Below are 15,501 nucleotides of genomic sequence, written 5' to 3' on the forward strand. Positions count from 1 at the left end.
CAGACAGAAATAAGTTTATCCATCGGTAGTTTTTTTTCTTTAGCAAATTCCATGAAAGACGTGAATAAATCCTCTCCTCTTGTTGTCCCTTTCATTGGCAAAACAGCCAAGCTTTCCTCACGCAGTGTGTCACCTGCAGCATACCTGGCAATTATACTGCACTGAGATAGATGGCTAACGTCTGTTGACTCATCTAACGCGAGAGAAAAGTATGTCCCGGCGTTTATGTCCTTAATTTGTGTTTCCTCGACTTGATTTGCCATCATGATGCTACGATCGTGCACAGTTCTTGCTGACAGGGGCATGTCTTTTATTCGTTTGATTATCTTGTCTTTATTTGGGAAGTCATCAAACAGTTCATTGGCCACATCAAGCATGAATGTTTTGGCATACTCGCCATCTGTGAATGACTTTCCATTCCTTACTATTGCCAAAGCCCCCGCAAAGCTAGCGGAATTCCCGTCCCCTTGCTTGGTCCACACACGTAGTTGCTGCTGACTCGTCTGCACTCTCCGCTGTAGCTCCTCGCATGCCCTTTTCCTGCTGTCTGTCCCCCGCTGGATATTTCCATGCAAATGAAGCATGGTGCGTATCGGAGTGCCGCTTTATATTTGACCGTTTCATCGATGCAATTTTATCATTGCATATTAGACATACCGCAGATCCTGCTCTCTCCACAAATGCAAATTCCTCTGTCCACGCAGCCTGGGATGCACGGTTATCATCGTCTTTTTTTCTTTTCACCATCTTTTCCGTTACAAGGATTGAAGCGGATAAACTAGTTGGCTATCTGATAAAATTGATTTCTTCACCTTTACAATGACCCGGACATGCTCGCGAGCCATTGGTTCCCGACCCGACCCACGGGTGACCCGTGACATTTATCTTCAAAACTAATTTCTGTTTACTTTAAAATGACACAGTATTATTAAGAAATATCACAAGTATTTTAAAATCAGTTCCAAACTGATTTTTTTTATTTTTTTTTAATTTTTTCAACTCAAATTGTCTGGGAGCCATATGCCGTCACCGTTCCGACTGTGTCCCAACACCACCCCACTATATGATTTACATAAATTACCCCATTTGACGTTACCGTGTTATATTCTAAATGTATGCTATTTCAAAAGTGCCCTGGTCATTTAAATCTTTTTTAAAACAAGCCCCAGCCCCTTACCCATTGGTTGTAATGTTTTCTACCCCACCATTGGTTGCTGTGCATCTTAACTACCTACCCCATTGGTTGTAATAGCTCAAATGTTTTCTCCTCTGATTGGTTGCTGTCCACAGAAATAAGGGGCATGACACGGGGAAACGTATACTGTGTGTTTTCTTTGTTGAATCACATTAGCAGCTGATAAGTGTGCAACGCACGAAACAAGCTTGTATTGCTATGTATTAAAAAACTTGTCCTATATCTGTATTGATATTCTGCTCATTAGTTAAGCACTCTTATCAACACCATTGATGGTTTCCAAAAAAAAGCTATACACACACATATATATATATATATATACACTCACTGGTCACTTTATTAGGTACACCTTGCTAGTACCGGGTTGGACCCCCTTTTGCCTTCAGAACTGCCTTAATCCTTCGTGGCATAGATTCAACAAGGTACTGGAAACATTCCTCAGAGAGTTTGGTCCATGTTGACATGATAGCATCACGCAGTTGCTGCAGATTTGTCAGCTGCACATCCATGATGCGAATCTGCCGGTCCACCACATCCCAAAGGTGCTCTATTGGATTGAGATCTGGTGACTGTGGAGGCCATTTGAGTACAGTGAACTCATTGTCATGTTCAAGAAACCACTCTGAGATGATTCGAGCTTTATGACATGGCGCGTTATCCTGCTGTAAGTAGCCATCAGAAGATGGGAACACTGTGGTCATTAAGGGATGGACATGGTCAGCAACAATACTCAGGTAGGCTGTGGCGTTGACACGATGCTCAATTGGTACTAAGGGGCCCAAAGTGTGCCAAGAAAATATCCCCCACACCATTACACCACCACCACCAGCCTGAACCGTTGATACAAGGCAGGATGGATCCATGCTTTCATGTTGTTGACGCCAAATTCTGACCCTACCATCTGAATGTCGCAGCAGAAATCGAGACTCATCAGACCAGGCAACGTTTTTCCAATCTTCTATTGTCCAATTTTGGTGAGCCTGTGCGAATTGTAGCCTCAGTTTCCTGTTCTTAGCTGACAGGAGTGGCACCCGGTGTGGTCTTCTGCTGCTGTAGCCCATCTGCCTCAAGGTTCGACGTGTTGTGCGTTCAGAGATGCTCTTCTGCATACCTCGGTTGTAATGAGTGGTTATTTGAGTTACTGTTGCCTTTCTATCAGCTCGAACCAGTCTGGCCATTCTCCTCTGACCTCTGGCATCAACAAGGCATTTTCGCCCACAGAACTGCCGCTCACTGGATATTTTCTCTTCTTCGGACCATTCTCTGTAAACCCTAGAGATGGTTGTGCGTGAAAATCCCAGTAGATAGACAGTTTGTGAAATACTCAGACCAGCCCGTCTGGCACCAACAACCATGCCACATTCAAAGTCACTTAAATCACCTTTCTTCCCCATTCTGATGCTTGGTTTGAACTGCAGCAGATCGTCTTGACCATGTCTACATGCCTAAATTCATTGAGTTGCTGCCATGTGATTGGCTGATTAGAAATTTGCGTTAACGAGCAGTTGGACAGGTGTGCCTAATAAAGTGGCCGGTGAGTGTATATACACTACCGTTCAAAAGTTTGGGATCACCCAAACAATTTCGTGTTTTCCATGAAAAGTCACACTTATTCACCACTATATGTTGTGAAATGAATAGAAAATAGAGTCAAGACATTGACAAGGTTAGAAATAATGATTTGTATTTGAAATAAGATTTTTTTTACATCAAACTTTGCTTTCGTCAAAGAATCCTCCATTTGCAGCAATTACAGCATTGCAGACCTTTGGCATTCTAGCTGTTAATTTGTTGAGGTAATCTGGAGAAATTGCACCCCACGCTTCCAGAAGCAGCTCCCACAAGTTGGATTGGTTGGATGGGCACTTCTTTGAGCAGATTGAGTTTCTGGAGCATCACATTTGTGGGGTCAATTAAACGCTCAAAATGGCCAGAAAAAGAGAACTTTCATCTGAAACTCGACAGTCTATTCTTGTTCTTAGAAATGAAGGCTATTCCATGCGAGAAATTGCTAAGAAATTGAAGATTTCTTACACCGGTGTGTACTACTCCCTTCAGAGGACAGCACAAACAGGCTCTAACCAGAGTAGAAAAAGAAGTGGGAGGCCGCGTTGCACAACTGAGCAAGAAGATAAGTACATTAGAGTCTCTAGTTTGAGAAACAGACGCCTCACAGGTCCCCAACTGGCATCTTCATTAAATAGTACCTGTTAGAGCCTGTTTGTGCTGTCCTCTGAAGGGAGTAGTACACACCGGTGTAGGAAATCTTCAATTTCTTAGCAATTTCTCACATGGAATAGCCTTCATTTCTAAGAACAAGAATAGACTGTCGAGTTTCAGATGAAAGTTCTCTTTTTCTGGCCATTTTGAGCGTTTAATTGACCCCACAAATGTGATGCTCCAGAAACTCAATCTGCTCAAAGAAGTGCCCATCCAACCAATCCAACTTGTGGGAGCTGCTTCTGGAAGCGTGGGGTGCAATTTCTCCAGATTACCTCAACAAATTAACAGCTAGAATGCCAAAGGTCTGCAATGCTGTAATTGCTGCAAATGGAGGATTCTTTGACGAAAGCAAAGTTTGATGTAAAAAAAATCTTATTTCAAATACAAATCATTATTTCTAACCTTGTCAATGTCTTGACTCTATTTTCTATTCATTTCACAACATATAGTGGTGAATAAGTGTGACTTTTCATGGAAAACACGAAATTGTTTGGGTGATCCCAAACTTTTGAACGGTAGTGTATATATATGAAAGCCTCTGTCTGTTAATATGACTAGGTCAAAACCTAGTATATAACTGGACTGTGTGTATGGTCAATGTTTGAAATTGTGGCCAATTTGTTACAGGGATAGTCAGTGGTAGTGTCTATAATGTGAATTCCTGGATATGAAATGTTCATCTGCTATTTTCTCTAGTGGTCCCAGTAATATTTGTTGTTTAAATGTACTGACGTAACATGTCACATGACATGATTAAGCTACGTCTGAATAAAAAAAAAAGGGCTATGCAGTTGCAAGAACAATTCTTTCCACTCATATTTTGGGACGTTTGATTTGAAAGAGAATGTAATTTAATTGTAATTATAACTGTTCTAATTATCTGTTAACTCCCCCTCCTCTTTCATCTGTTTCTCTCTGCGGATGTCTCATTTTTCCACAACTCACTCTGTATTGACAAGCAAATTCACAAAGAATGGATTGCGGCCACTGATAGCGCCATGAATTGGGCATCACTTGCAATGCCATCTGCCCCGTCCTCAAGGTCCGCAAAAGATATTGCACGAATGATATTACAGTGCAAACACGTCCATAAAGTTTTGCCGCCGAGTGCAATTTGCCCCTTTTTTGCATCTGATTGCAATTATCCATGTGGCAAAGTATATATGGTGGCTTTGCAGCAAAAACACAGTAGGCAGGTTCAATGTTATCCTTGATGTCATCAAGTGTAGCAAGAATTGTTAGACCTGTCAGCCTGTATCTGCAAATGATTTTGGTCTCAGTTAAATCAAAAAGTGATAGTCTCCTGCGAAATACCTGCTCACGAGTGTGCCTGGCATGACAACACCTTCGCCTGGCTACAATCACTGCTGCCATGTTTGCTGGAAAGCCTGGGCGTGACACCCCTTATAAATACGGTTCAGTTACAACCAACTGTGAAGACGCAAATGATTTCACTTTAAATGCGCATGGCTATTAGCACTGATGTTTATGAATTTGACTTTCTTTCTTTTTTTTGCAATGAGGCTCATTTGCATAGAAAGGGGCCAATTTTGTGCCAAATGTATGCATATTACCTAATTTATATGTGTGCAGATAGCAGTGGTGCACTGAGATGCTATTCGTGGGTGCTTTGAGAATTACATGGTTTCTTTTTGTCTCATTTATGCAGGTTAAGCGGCCGAAAAAGTCACGCAATCTTTTTGTGAATTTGCTTGTGAATGTTTTGTCAGAGGGATTCTTTAACTGTGTGCTCTCCTCATGCCTCTCGGCGCTCGGCTGAGCAATTGTGCAACTTCAGGGATGTTGTCAGTCACCTGATCCAGCGGCCCAATCATGTCAAAAATGATCACTCGGTCAGTCAGTTAGCAACATCTACGTTTGTGGGGCTGGCCCGCCACCTGGTCCAGCCAAGAACTGAAGGAACATAATTTGGCTTCAGGATCTTCTATTTTCCACCAAACATGTTTTCTTTCATGTCCCTATTACTATAATTGGCCTAGGTGAAATGCAAGCTGCATACCCACATATTTTGAATGGTACTTGTTGGTCTCCATCATACGTAGGGTGTTTTATCGTTCTCAAATCATTGCTTGTGAAGGTGAAAGCCGGTGAATGTTTGGCATTTTACTCCTTGTTTTAGCGTCCTCGTGCTATTTCACCCAGACACATTGCATTGCGATAGCATGTTTCCAAAGAACGGTCTGTTTCAACTTTCTTCCTCATATAAAACACAACAAAAAGAAAAAACAGAAAACCTAGTTTCATTGTCCTGATTGGACGTAATACACTTGTTAAGTTACGTGGTAAATACTAGCCAATGCATGCACATAGCCCATATGCACTATTGCAACATGGGAATTGAAGGAGCACCAAGAAAAGTCAAAGGGTAATTTTCTATGTTGATAGGAGTTTTCGTCGTAAATACTGTTGTTTCAGTAGACTATTAACAGCGTGAGTGTTCTCCTTAAAGGTACTCACAATGCTGACTGTATCCTAAATAAGTAAAAAATGCATACCCTGGTTTTCCTAAGTCTGCTTCAAAAAGATAATGTACTGATGCTGAATTCTTGGTCTTCCAGCACCCAACAGATGTGGACTACAGAGTAATGTCAACGTTCACTGAGTTGTACACCACGCTACTGGGGTTCATCAACTTTCGTCTTTACCATTCCCTCAACCTTATCTACCCACCAAAGGTACCTTATCCCCTAGGACTGTGTTAATACTACAGGGGCCCATCTTGCCATATCACAGTATTTGTTTTATTCCATAACGTATGTGTCTGCGAACAGTATTACACATGGTTGAGATTTCCTGCCATTTCGTCAGTAAATTTCTTCATGCCGTGGTAATCCAAACCCTCCTTTTCAGCTGGTCTGTGAAGGAGAGTCAGAGTTGAAGGCAGAGAACGAAGACGACTATGCTATGGACTCTGAAAGCTACCTAGAGGTGAGACCATTTCTAGCCATCATGAAAATTGGCTGAGAGGCCATATATGTAAAGGTTGCCTTTTCTCCTTGTCTAAGACAAACAATATGATTCTTTTCTTGGTCTTATTCTCTGCTACTGCCCTGTCCTGCAGAAACTGTCAGCCCTGAGTTCCAGTCTGGCACGGGTGGTTTCTACGGCGGAGGAGGAGGAGGCTGAAATGGACCACTTCCCTGCTGAAGGGGTAAGGATACAGCTTGTAAGCGCACCAGTCTCTCAGGACAGTGTCACACTAAATTATACCCTCTACCCATCATCGTTTTAAAGCTGCTATGAGGAGTTATGGAGATTTTTGCTGACTTTGCCTGCCCCTGTGGACAGAAGGTGTAGTATTTTGCATAAGCATTTCCTCTTCTTGCAAAGATCTACATTCACCCTCTGATAGCTTGTACATTTGTTTTGATAGGACGAGTGAGAGATGTAGTGGTGTTTTTTGAATAATTGGTGTTTGCAATATACAATGAGGAGGTAATGCAGCTGTCTGAATCCTGTCTGTGTGCCATAATTGTTTCATCAAAATTCACGAGGAATGTGGCCTTGAGATATGCATTTTGGATCATTATATAGCAATATCTAATCTTCTCACTGGTGGTCTTAATTACTATAATGATCACATAGAGGCATCAAAATTAAACTGAGATTGATAAATAATGAGGCTAGTGAAAAAACCTCATTGCAGCTTCAAATAAACAGAAGAGCCATTTGTACAGTTTTACAAAAGTTAAAAGATAAAAGTTGTTGTAAAAACATAGCGGTAAAACAGAGGAAGGTTGATAAACTAATTGACCTTAGAAGGTAGAACTGAGATGTCAACTATATTTGTCAGAGAATTTATGTCATTAGAGGTGTGAGACAAGAGGTTAGGTTAGATTTCTTTGGTTAGTTGCTAAGGATGAGGCGTTTGCCACCTTGAAAGGCTTGTTTTTACCAAGTTGGTATAAAGGTTAAATAAGATTTCATTTTAGTGTAAACCTTGGTCATATTTATTTATTTATCTAGTTCATTACTGCAGAGTAGGAATGGGTACCGAAACCCGGTATTAAACGGGCACTGGTGCCAAATTATTAAAAACCGTAGTATTAATAAGCACTAACATTAATGGTTCTGCTACCACACTCTATGTAAACAACATTACTGAACAATATTTATAACAATAACTTCAGTAAAATAGAGGGAACGTGTTGCTCTTAGGAGGTTGGCTAGAAGGAGCACATTTTGGCACAATGGCATTAGCAGCAAGGTGGCAAGAATCTCTGGAACCATCTGACCAGTAAAAGAAATAATACAAGAAGAAATATGTTGGGGAAAAGACTGGTGAGTAGGCAAGTCATAGAATGAAATAAAAATAAAGATGTTTCCTACCTCCTTAAATTAGCAATTTCTGCAGCAGCTCACTTCTCTCAGCAATGTCAACTATAACCAGGTCACTGTCCAGGGCCATTAAAATGTCTCGCTCAGTAAGCCATGAGCATAAATGCCTCCAGGTGCTAGCATCCAGGTAGCGTGGCGGTCTATTCCATTGCCTACCAACATGGGGATCGTCAGATTGAATCCCCGTGTTGCTTCTGGCTTGGTCAGGTGTCTCTACAGACACAATTGGCCTTGTCTGTGGGTGGGAAGCCAGATGTGGGTATGTGTCCTGGTCGGGGCGCCTGTCCGGGGGGAGGGGGAACTGGGGGGAATAGCGTGATCCTCCCAAGCATTACGTCCTCCTGGTGAAACAACCCACTGTCAGGTGAAAAGAAGCGGCTGGCGACTGTATCAGAGGAGGCATGTGGTAGTCTGCAGCCCTCCCCAGCTTGGCAGACGGGGTGGGGCATAGACCAGGACTGCTCGGAAGAGTGGGGTAATTGGCCGGATACAATTGGGGAGAAAAGGGGAGGAGAAAAAAATCCAAAAAAATAAAGCTGTAAAAGGGTCTATGAGTTCAACATTTCAAAATTCGCTGTAGCACGTCAACCTTTTTTTTTTGTGTCCCGCCCCATCCAGGTTGTGATTGGTCAGGTCACGAAAAGTGACACTGATGAGCACTTTGAACAAAAGGCACCTAATATAGCTAAAAAGCCAGCTAGCCAAACCCAAACATTGCTTATCTTATCCATATTTTCTTCTGTCTTACCACCGCTTTAGCTGCAAAACCTTGATTAACAGTTGAACTGGTATCACTGGGCTCAATGGGCTGCTCTCTCTGCTCTCTGTTGCCAGTGCCTTCAGGCACACTAGACTGAGATGATTGATGGGAAACAGTGCCAAATGAACAATTTCTTATTTTAAAACATTTGGCTGCATCAGCCTCAAGGGACTTCAACCTCTTCTCTCCTCGCTTTTCAGCACCACCTTTATGTTTTTTTCCCCCTCTTTTTGTTTGTCCATCTTGCTCCACTCCACTATTGATCCAAATATTGCCTTTTAACAGAGACGAGCAAGGGGCGGGGCCCAGGAAATGGTAGAATGGACCGGACCAAAAGTAACTGACTGGGAGAGAAAGGCTGACAGATTTAATACCCAACCGCAGTCGGCCAGCAGCCCACTCGCCTGGGCCAGTCAGACACACAACACTTGGTTATTTTTATTTAAGTGGGGCTGGGGTTATTTATATTTTGCGTTGCATCAACCCCATTGTCAAGCGGCCCACCAGGAAAACTCACGGTGCTCCAGATGGCCAGTCCGCCATTGATCTTTGCTATTCCCAATCCAGAGGAGCTCTCTCTCTCTCTCTCTCTCTCTCTCTCTCTCTCTCTCTCTCTCTCTCTCTCTCTCTCTCTCTCTCTCTCTCTCTCGCTCTCTCTCGCTCTCTCTCTGAGCCTGTCATATGTGTGAGCCTCTGTTCTCAGACACGAGAAAATAAAGCAATGTTAATTCTGTTCTTAATTTTTGTTTTTTGTTTTCTCTTAAAAAAAATATCAAATGTAACTGATTAGATTACCATTAAAGTACCGGATTGATAAGCAGTATCGGTAAGAGTAGTAGTACCGTTAAAATCTTAATGAATACCTATGCCCTATTGCAGGATGAGCAAAATGTTAAAAAAATTTTAATTTCCTTGGTTTGTCCTTGCATTTTATTATTTTACTGCTACTTGCAATGATGGTAATGGCAGTTTGTTTTGTTTTTTTAAATTAATACTGCTGTGAGGTTTTTTTGGCTAAAGATAACCAGGAAAAGCTACAGAATTTTTTTTCAGTGTTCCAGGCTATAAACATTTGTTGACTATTTCAAGAATATGCATTCTATCCTGTCTTGGCCAGTGACAGGAAGGTTTAATTACACTGATTCTGTTTAAGCAACAACTAGCCAATAAAAAAGCAAGTTTAAAATCCAAAACATTAAAGGAATAATAGTCCAAATAACAATTTCCTTGATTCTCAAGTGGTTGTTATTGGAAGCCCACACAAGAACAAGGCATTTAAAAAACGATTAACTGGACCTAACAAAAAACTAAAAAGACTAAGAAAAACATGGAGAACTTTGCAGGAAATAAGTTATTCTGGGATCATGGTTAACATGCAACATGTAACATGGATGCAAAAATAACTGCATTTTGTGCAGTGTAGTGTCAACATCTCTGTTGATAACAGCCCCCCCCCACACACACACACATACAGATATCACAAGTTATCCATCTATGAGAAGTAGGATTTACAGTTTTGCACAACCATGTGAAAGTGGTTTCTTTAAAATCCAATTTTTATACTTCTTTCCAGGAGGATATGGAGAAGATGGAGGCTAGAGAGAAGGAGCAAAAAGAACAGGAGGCTCAGAAAAGACTCTTTGAAGGACTTAAGTTCTTCCTCAACAGAGAAGTGCCCAGAGAGTCTCTTGCTTTTGTCCTCAGGTGAGTGTGTGCTGCTTTAATGGAATTCATTTGCAAAGCTTTGGCAGAGGGATCAAAGAACCTTTGACCATCCATGTTTAGACAGTTTTTATAGTCTTTTTTTTTAATTGTTACTGAACTTTCAGATGTTTTGGTGGTGAGGTGTCCTGGGACAAGTCTCTTTGCATCGGTGCTACATACGACATGACAGATGAGACCATCACCCATCAGATTGTTGACAGACCCAACGTGGACAAGCAGTATATCAACAGGTAAGGATATTGTTGCATGAAGTCTGTCATGCTGTGTTTTTCTGTAATTTTAAACATCTTCATTCCTTTCAAGGACCTGTGTCTATATAGGGCTATTTATAGACAGACAATCTTAAATCCAATACTTTAGACAGCAAAATGGAAAAAGGAAGCTGCTTGACAATATGTAAGCGAAGTTTATTGATGAAGTAAGGCTGACACAGCCTGGCTGAATAAGAGCATTTTGATTGAACCGTATTGCGTGCTAGGTACCCTGCATTTGTGTTGTGTACCATTTAATTAAGACATATCCCTTATAGGAATTATTTTCTCTGTGACCCTTGTTTTGTTATTAAACCTCACTTATGTATTGCAAAGCAGCTCCCTTTTTCCATTTTGTTGTATTTTTTATTTTATTTATTTATTTATTTATTTATTTATTTGCCTTGGAGCCTCTTTTTTCGACACCTTTTGGGTGTTGTTTTCAAAATGTCAACTAATTGCCCACAACCCTCCTCCCTCCCTACGTCCTCCCTTGTTTTGTGGTCTAATCTGTTCTTCATGGTGTTTGGTAGACCCTGTTCTGTTCCTTTTTTTCTGCCTTTTCTCATTTCGAAGTCATTACTGTTCCATAATGATATATTAACCTCCTTACATATGAAACCCTCTGTCTTTTAACATGACTAGGTCAAAACCTAGTATGTGGCTGGACCATGTATGGTCAATGTTCGTAACTAATTGTGGCCAATTAGTTACAAGGATAGTCAGTGGTAGTGTCTATCATGTGATATGAAATGTTCATCTGCTATTTTCTGTAGTGGTCCCAGTAATATTTGTTGTTTAAGTGTGCTGACGTGGCATATCACATGACATGGTTAAGCTACAACGAACAAATTCAACAACAACCGTGTGGTAAAGATGGCAGAGAGGGGTGCCCTGCTGGCTCACCTGGTAGAGCGCGTACCACATAAGGCTGAGTCCTTACCCCAGCGGCCTGGGTTCGAATCCAGCCCAGGCTCTTTGCTGCATGTCATCCCCTCTCTCTTCCCTGCCTTTCCTGTCTCTTGCTCGACTATCGCTGTCAAAGGCAGAAAATGCCACAAAAAAAAAGGAAAGAAAGAAAGAAAGAAAAAAAATCTTTAAAAAAAAAGATGGCAGAGACTTCACAACCCAACTCAGCCGCAGAGAGAGTGATTTTCACTCCGAACAATTTTAGAAGACCCGTTTGGAAATACTTTGGATTTTGGTCAGAAAATGGGGGAAAAAAATGTGGAACCTCGAGATAAAGTCATATGCGAGCTATGTAAGCTACAGTTAGCTTACCATTCCACTACTGGTAACCTGAGGGCAAATCTCGAAAATGTGCATCCAAAGAGCATGGCCTGATGTCCAGAACTCCACCCAAACAGCCATGTCTCAACTCATATTTTACACCACCCGCCACAAACTCGCTATCTGCAACACGACAAGAGACTTGCACGAAGAAACTTACTTCGTTCATATACAAGGACATGAGGCCAATCAGTATAATTGGTGGGCTGGGCTTTAGAGAGTTCTGTCTATCAAATTCTTTATTTAAGGGGGCGCTGCTGAGGTAGCAATGGAGTAGGATGTGTTTAGTTTGAGCTCTTGCGCTTTCCATTATAGAACATTCTGAAATCTGACCCAGTGTGCATCTAGGTCTATGGCAACAAATCTATGCAAATATAAATACAGCGGACCATCCAGAACTAGGCCTGACGCCGCCTCGAATTCAAGCTCCACCAGCAACCCGGCGCGAACGACACCGCCTCTGCCAGAAAGCCCAAACATGGATGCTGAAGCCCTAAAATCAGAGATCCTTCTCTCGCTAAAAGCGGACATCTCGGCGGTGATAAAATCTGAACTGAAAAATGCACTTCCCGAAGACTTTAATTCTCTTTAAAGTGAGCTTCAAGCAGTAAAATTGAAGGCAGCCATCCATTCTGAGATTGACCAGATGAAAGCTACAATCAAAGAGGTGGAAGGTGGGCTGTCAGTGGTCAGACGAGGTGGCAGCTCTGCAGACAACGGTAACTGATTTGAAAGCAGAGGTGGTAGGGCTTAGAGAGAAATGTGAAGACATGGAGGGAAGAATGAGGAGATGCAACATCAGGATACCGGGTGTAGTCGAGACGAATGGATCAAGCTCCACTGCGTCGGTCTCAAAGCTGCTGAGAGAAGCAATTCAGCTGGATAAAGGCGTGCTTGTAGACCGCTCACATAGAAGCCTGGCTCCAATAAGACCAGATGGAAAACCACGCGCTATCGTAGGTCAGTTACACTATCATCAAGATTGTGCTGAGCCGTGCGCGTGCTCGAGCTCCTCTTTGATTCAACAGGGAGGCGATTGCTATTTTTCCAGACTACACTGCAAGCATCGCCAAGGCCAGGGCTGCGTTCACAGACACTAGGAAGCTGCTCCATAACCGCCAAGGCGTCTGGTATGGCATACTGTTTCCAGCCCGTCTCCGCATCACGTACAAAGGAGAAGAGAAGCAATTCACAGACGCGGATAGAGCGATGGGCTACATTGGGAAGTACATCATCCCTACAACAGAGGTTGGAGTGTGAGAGACTGACCTTTATATTTCTTATATGTTATTCCAATTTAAAGCTTGCCCCAAGGCGGAAATAATCTGTTTATATTCATAAGAAGTGGGGAGGTGAAGGTAGCTTGACTAGGAGACCTTTTTTTCAGTTTTGTTAATACACCTCTCTCCTTTATTTTGTCTCTTGACATACTGGTAATCACCAATTATGGGTTTATAATGTTTTGTTCCACTTTAAGGCCAACTTTAAAGGGGCGATGTTTGTTTAAACTTATCACTTTTTTTGTCAATGCTAGCACTTTTATTACAGTTTATGTAGTTGTTAGGGGGCATCGGCCTGACAATGAAGGCTGGAGTGTGATTGTGAGACAGAGCTTTATGTGTTTATATACCATCTCAATCTAAAGCCTACTACAATGGGACAATAACTTATTTGTTTATATTCACAAGGGGTGGGGAGCTGAAATTGGTTGGTTTGACCAGGAGACTGTTTTCTAATGCTGTTAAGGCTTCCTTTCCTCTCCCTTTAATTAATGTTTATTAGTTGATATATTATTAGTTACCCGCAGTCATGGGCTTATTTTGCTCTGTTATATTTCCAGGCTAACTTTTACAGGATAATATGTGCTTAAACATATTGTCACTATTTTTGTTATTATTACCAGTTATATCTTATTTTATTATACAGCAAAGTTTATGATATATCATAATGTGCTATATAAGTTGTTTTCATATAGGAGGCTCGGCAGGAGCTTGAGCGGTTTGTGTTGACTACTAAACTTGTTCTGAATAAACACGACGTTTATCTTCAGTGAAACCGACTTTATTCACTCCATTTCTTCACGATACCAAGCGACCAGCAACTTGCTCTCGGCATCCGCACCACCACAACTGCGCATGACAAGAGACTCCCGCCTAGAAGGGGCAATACACTGCACATGCATAACCTGACCAGAAGGGGAGCTGTCCTCCATTACATTAACTAAATAGGGATGCATAGAGATAACAACATGTTAACAATCTCATTCTCTTTTTTTAAAGAAATAAACAGAAAACAAAAAAAATGAAATTCACAGCGTGAATTATGGAACATACATTTCCAGAGAAATCAACATGTCATGGAAACATTTGAGAACAAAATCAATTGTCCATCCAACACCCTTTTAACCCGGGTCCCATTCTCCTTTCTTTGTGAGACAGTCAGCGAGTTGAGTTTTCGTGTCTGACCAAAGAAAATCATCTACATGACATGCAAGCACCCCAGTGACCTTACATTGCTCATCCAACCAATAAAATATTGCTGGATCCACCTGAGACACTCTACCACCAGTAGTCTGCATGATTTCCTTCACTTTGTTGTACCAATATAGTGATGCGTCTGCAAGTCCATAAACACATTTCTTAAGTTTCCATACAACATGTTCACAGCCTGCTTCTGTAGGGGGGCGGATATAAATATCCCTGGATAGCTCCATACCCTGTAAAAATGCCGATTTGATGTCCATAGAATGCACTTCCCACTGGTTTTGACATATCACTGATAACATAAGTCTAAGTGAATCAGTAGCACATGTAGGGGAATCCTTTTGTAGCTCTTGAATATTTATCTCTTCAAAACCTCTGGCAACCAGTCGTGCTTTAGGCACAATACCCTTAGGTGTTTCTTTAAGACTACAAACCCATCTAGTAGAGATACATTTCTGACCTGCATCTTTAACTACCTCGAAGACATTATTATTGTGCCAGTTCTTTATTTCTTCCTGTTTAGCTGCATCAAATGAGATGTCTTTCGTTATAAGTACATCAGCTTCTCTGTCTGTTTCTATGTGGAGATTATCAACTTCTGAGATATCAACTGATACCTTCTGCCCATCACTTCCATTATTCTCTAGATGTTGCATGTTATACCATGTTTTATATTTCCCTGTAGCTTTGCCTGCTCTCCCCAAGACTCTTGCTCTAAGTAGAGTATTGTCACCTCTGTTCATATATGCTACAGTCTGTCCTGTTTTTAAACTCATACCTGCAGAGGGGACAGGATTATCATGTGCATTAGGCTTATGGGCCATTTCAGTTTGTGCAACATTACTTTCAGGTAACTCATTCTCTCTATTTTGTTCACTGGCTAAATCATCAGCTTCATCAGCTACATTGTTTATACCTTGTTCATCATTTCCTGTTTCTGTGTCTTGTTCATCATTTACTGTTTCAGCATCATTTTCATTTTGTACCATTTGTTCTTCGTTAACCCTTGTGTTCACCTTGGAAAGTCTAGAGTGATGTACTCGCACTAAGATTCCACCATGCCTTACAAAAACAACAGCTCCATCCTGACCAATAACAATTCCTGGTCCTTTCCACTCATTACATTCAGCTCGTTTGTAATACACCTTGTCACCCATGTCATATTTTTCATCTGTAGCTCTGAGCTGTTTACGTAGTGCTCGTCTTATCCTTTCT

General features: G+C 41.5%; 1 protein-coding gene across 1 annotated transcript in view; it reads left to right on the forward strand.

Moving 5' to 3' along the window:
• Nucleotides 1-15,501, forward strand: part of pes (pescadillo) — a 46,719-nt gene that overhangs the window by 20,664 nt on the left and 10,554 nt on the right. The window contains exons 7-11 of the mRNA XM_056283759.1: nucleotides 5,998-6,114; nucleotides 6,290-6,367; nucleotides 6,501-6,590; nucleotides 10,111-10,241; nucleotides 10,367-10,492. Of these exons, the coding sequence (XP_056139734.1) occupies nucleotides 5,998-6,114; nucleotides 6,290-6,367; nucleotides 6,501-6,590; nucleotides 10,111-10,241; nucleotides 10,367-10,492 (542 nt within the window). The remainder of the gene's footprint in view (nucleotides 1-5,997; nucleotides 6,115-6,289; nucleotides 6,368-6,500; nucleotides 6,591-10,110; nucleotides 10,242-10,366; nucleotides 10,493-15,501) is intronic.

Source organism: Lampris incognitus, chromosome 1, assembly GCF_029633865.1.
Source record: "Lampris incognitus isolate fLamInc1 chromosome 1, fLamInc1.hap2, whole genome shotgun sequence".
NCBI classification, from domain to species: Eukaryota; Metazoa; Chordata; class Actinopteri; order Lampriformes; family Lampridae; genus Lampris; species Lampris incognitus.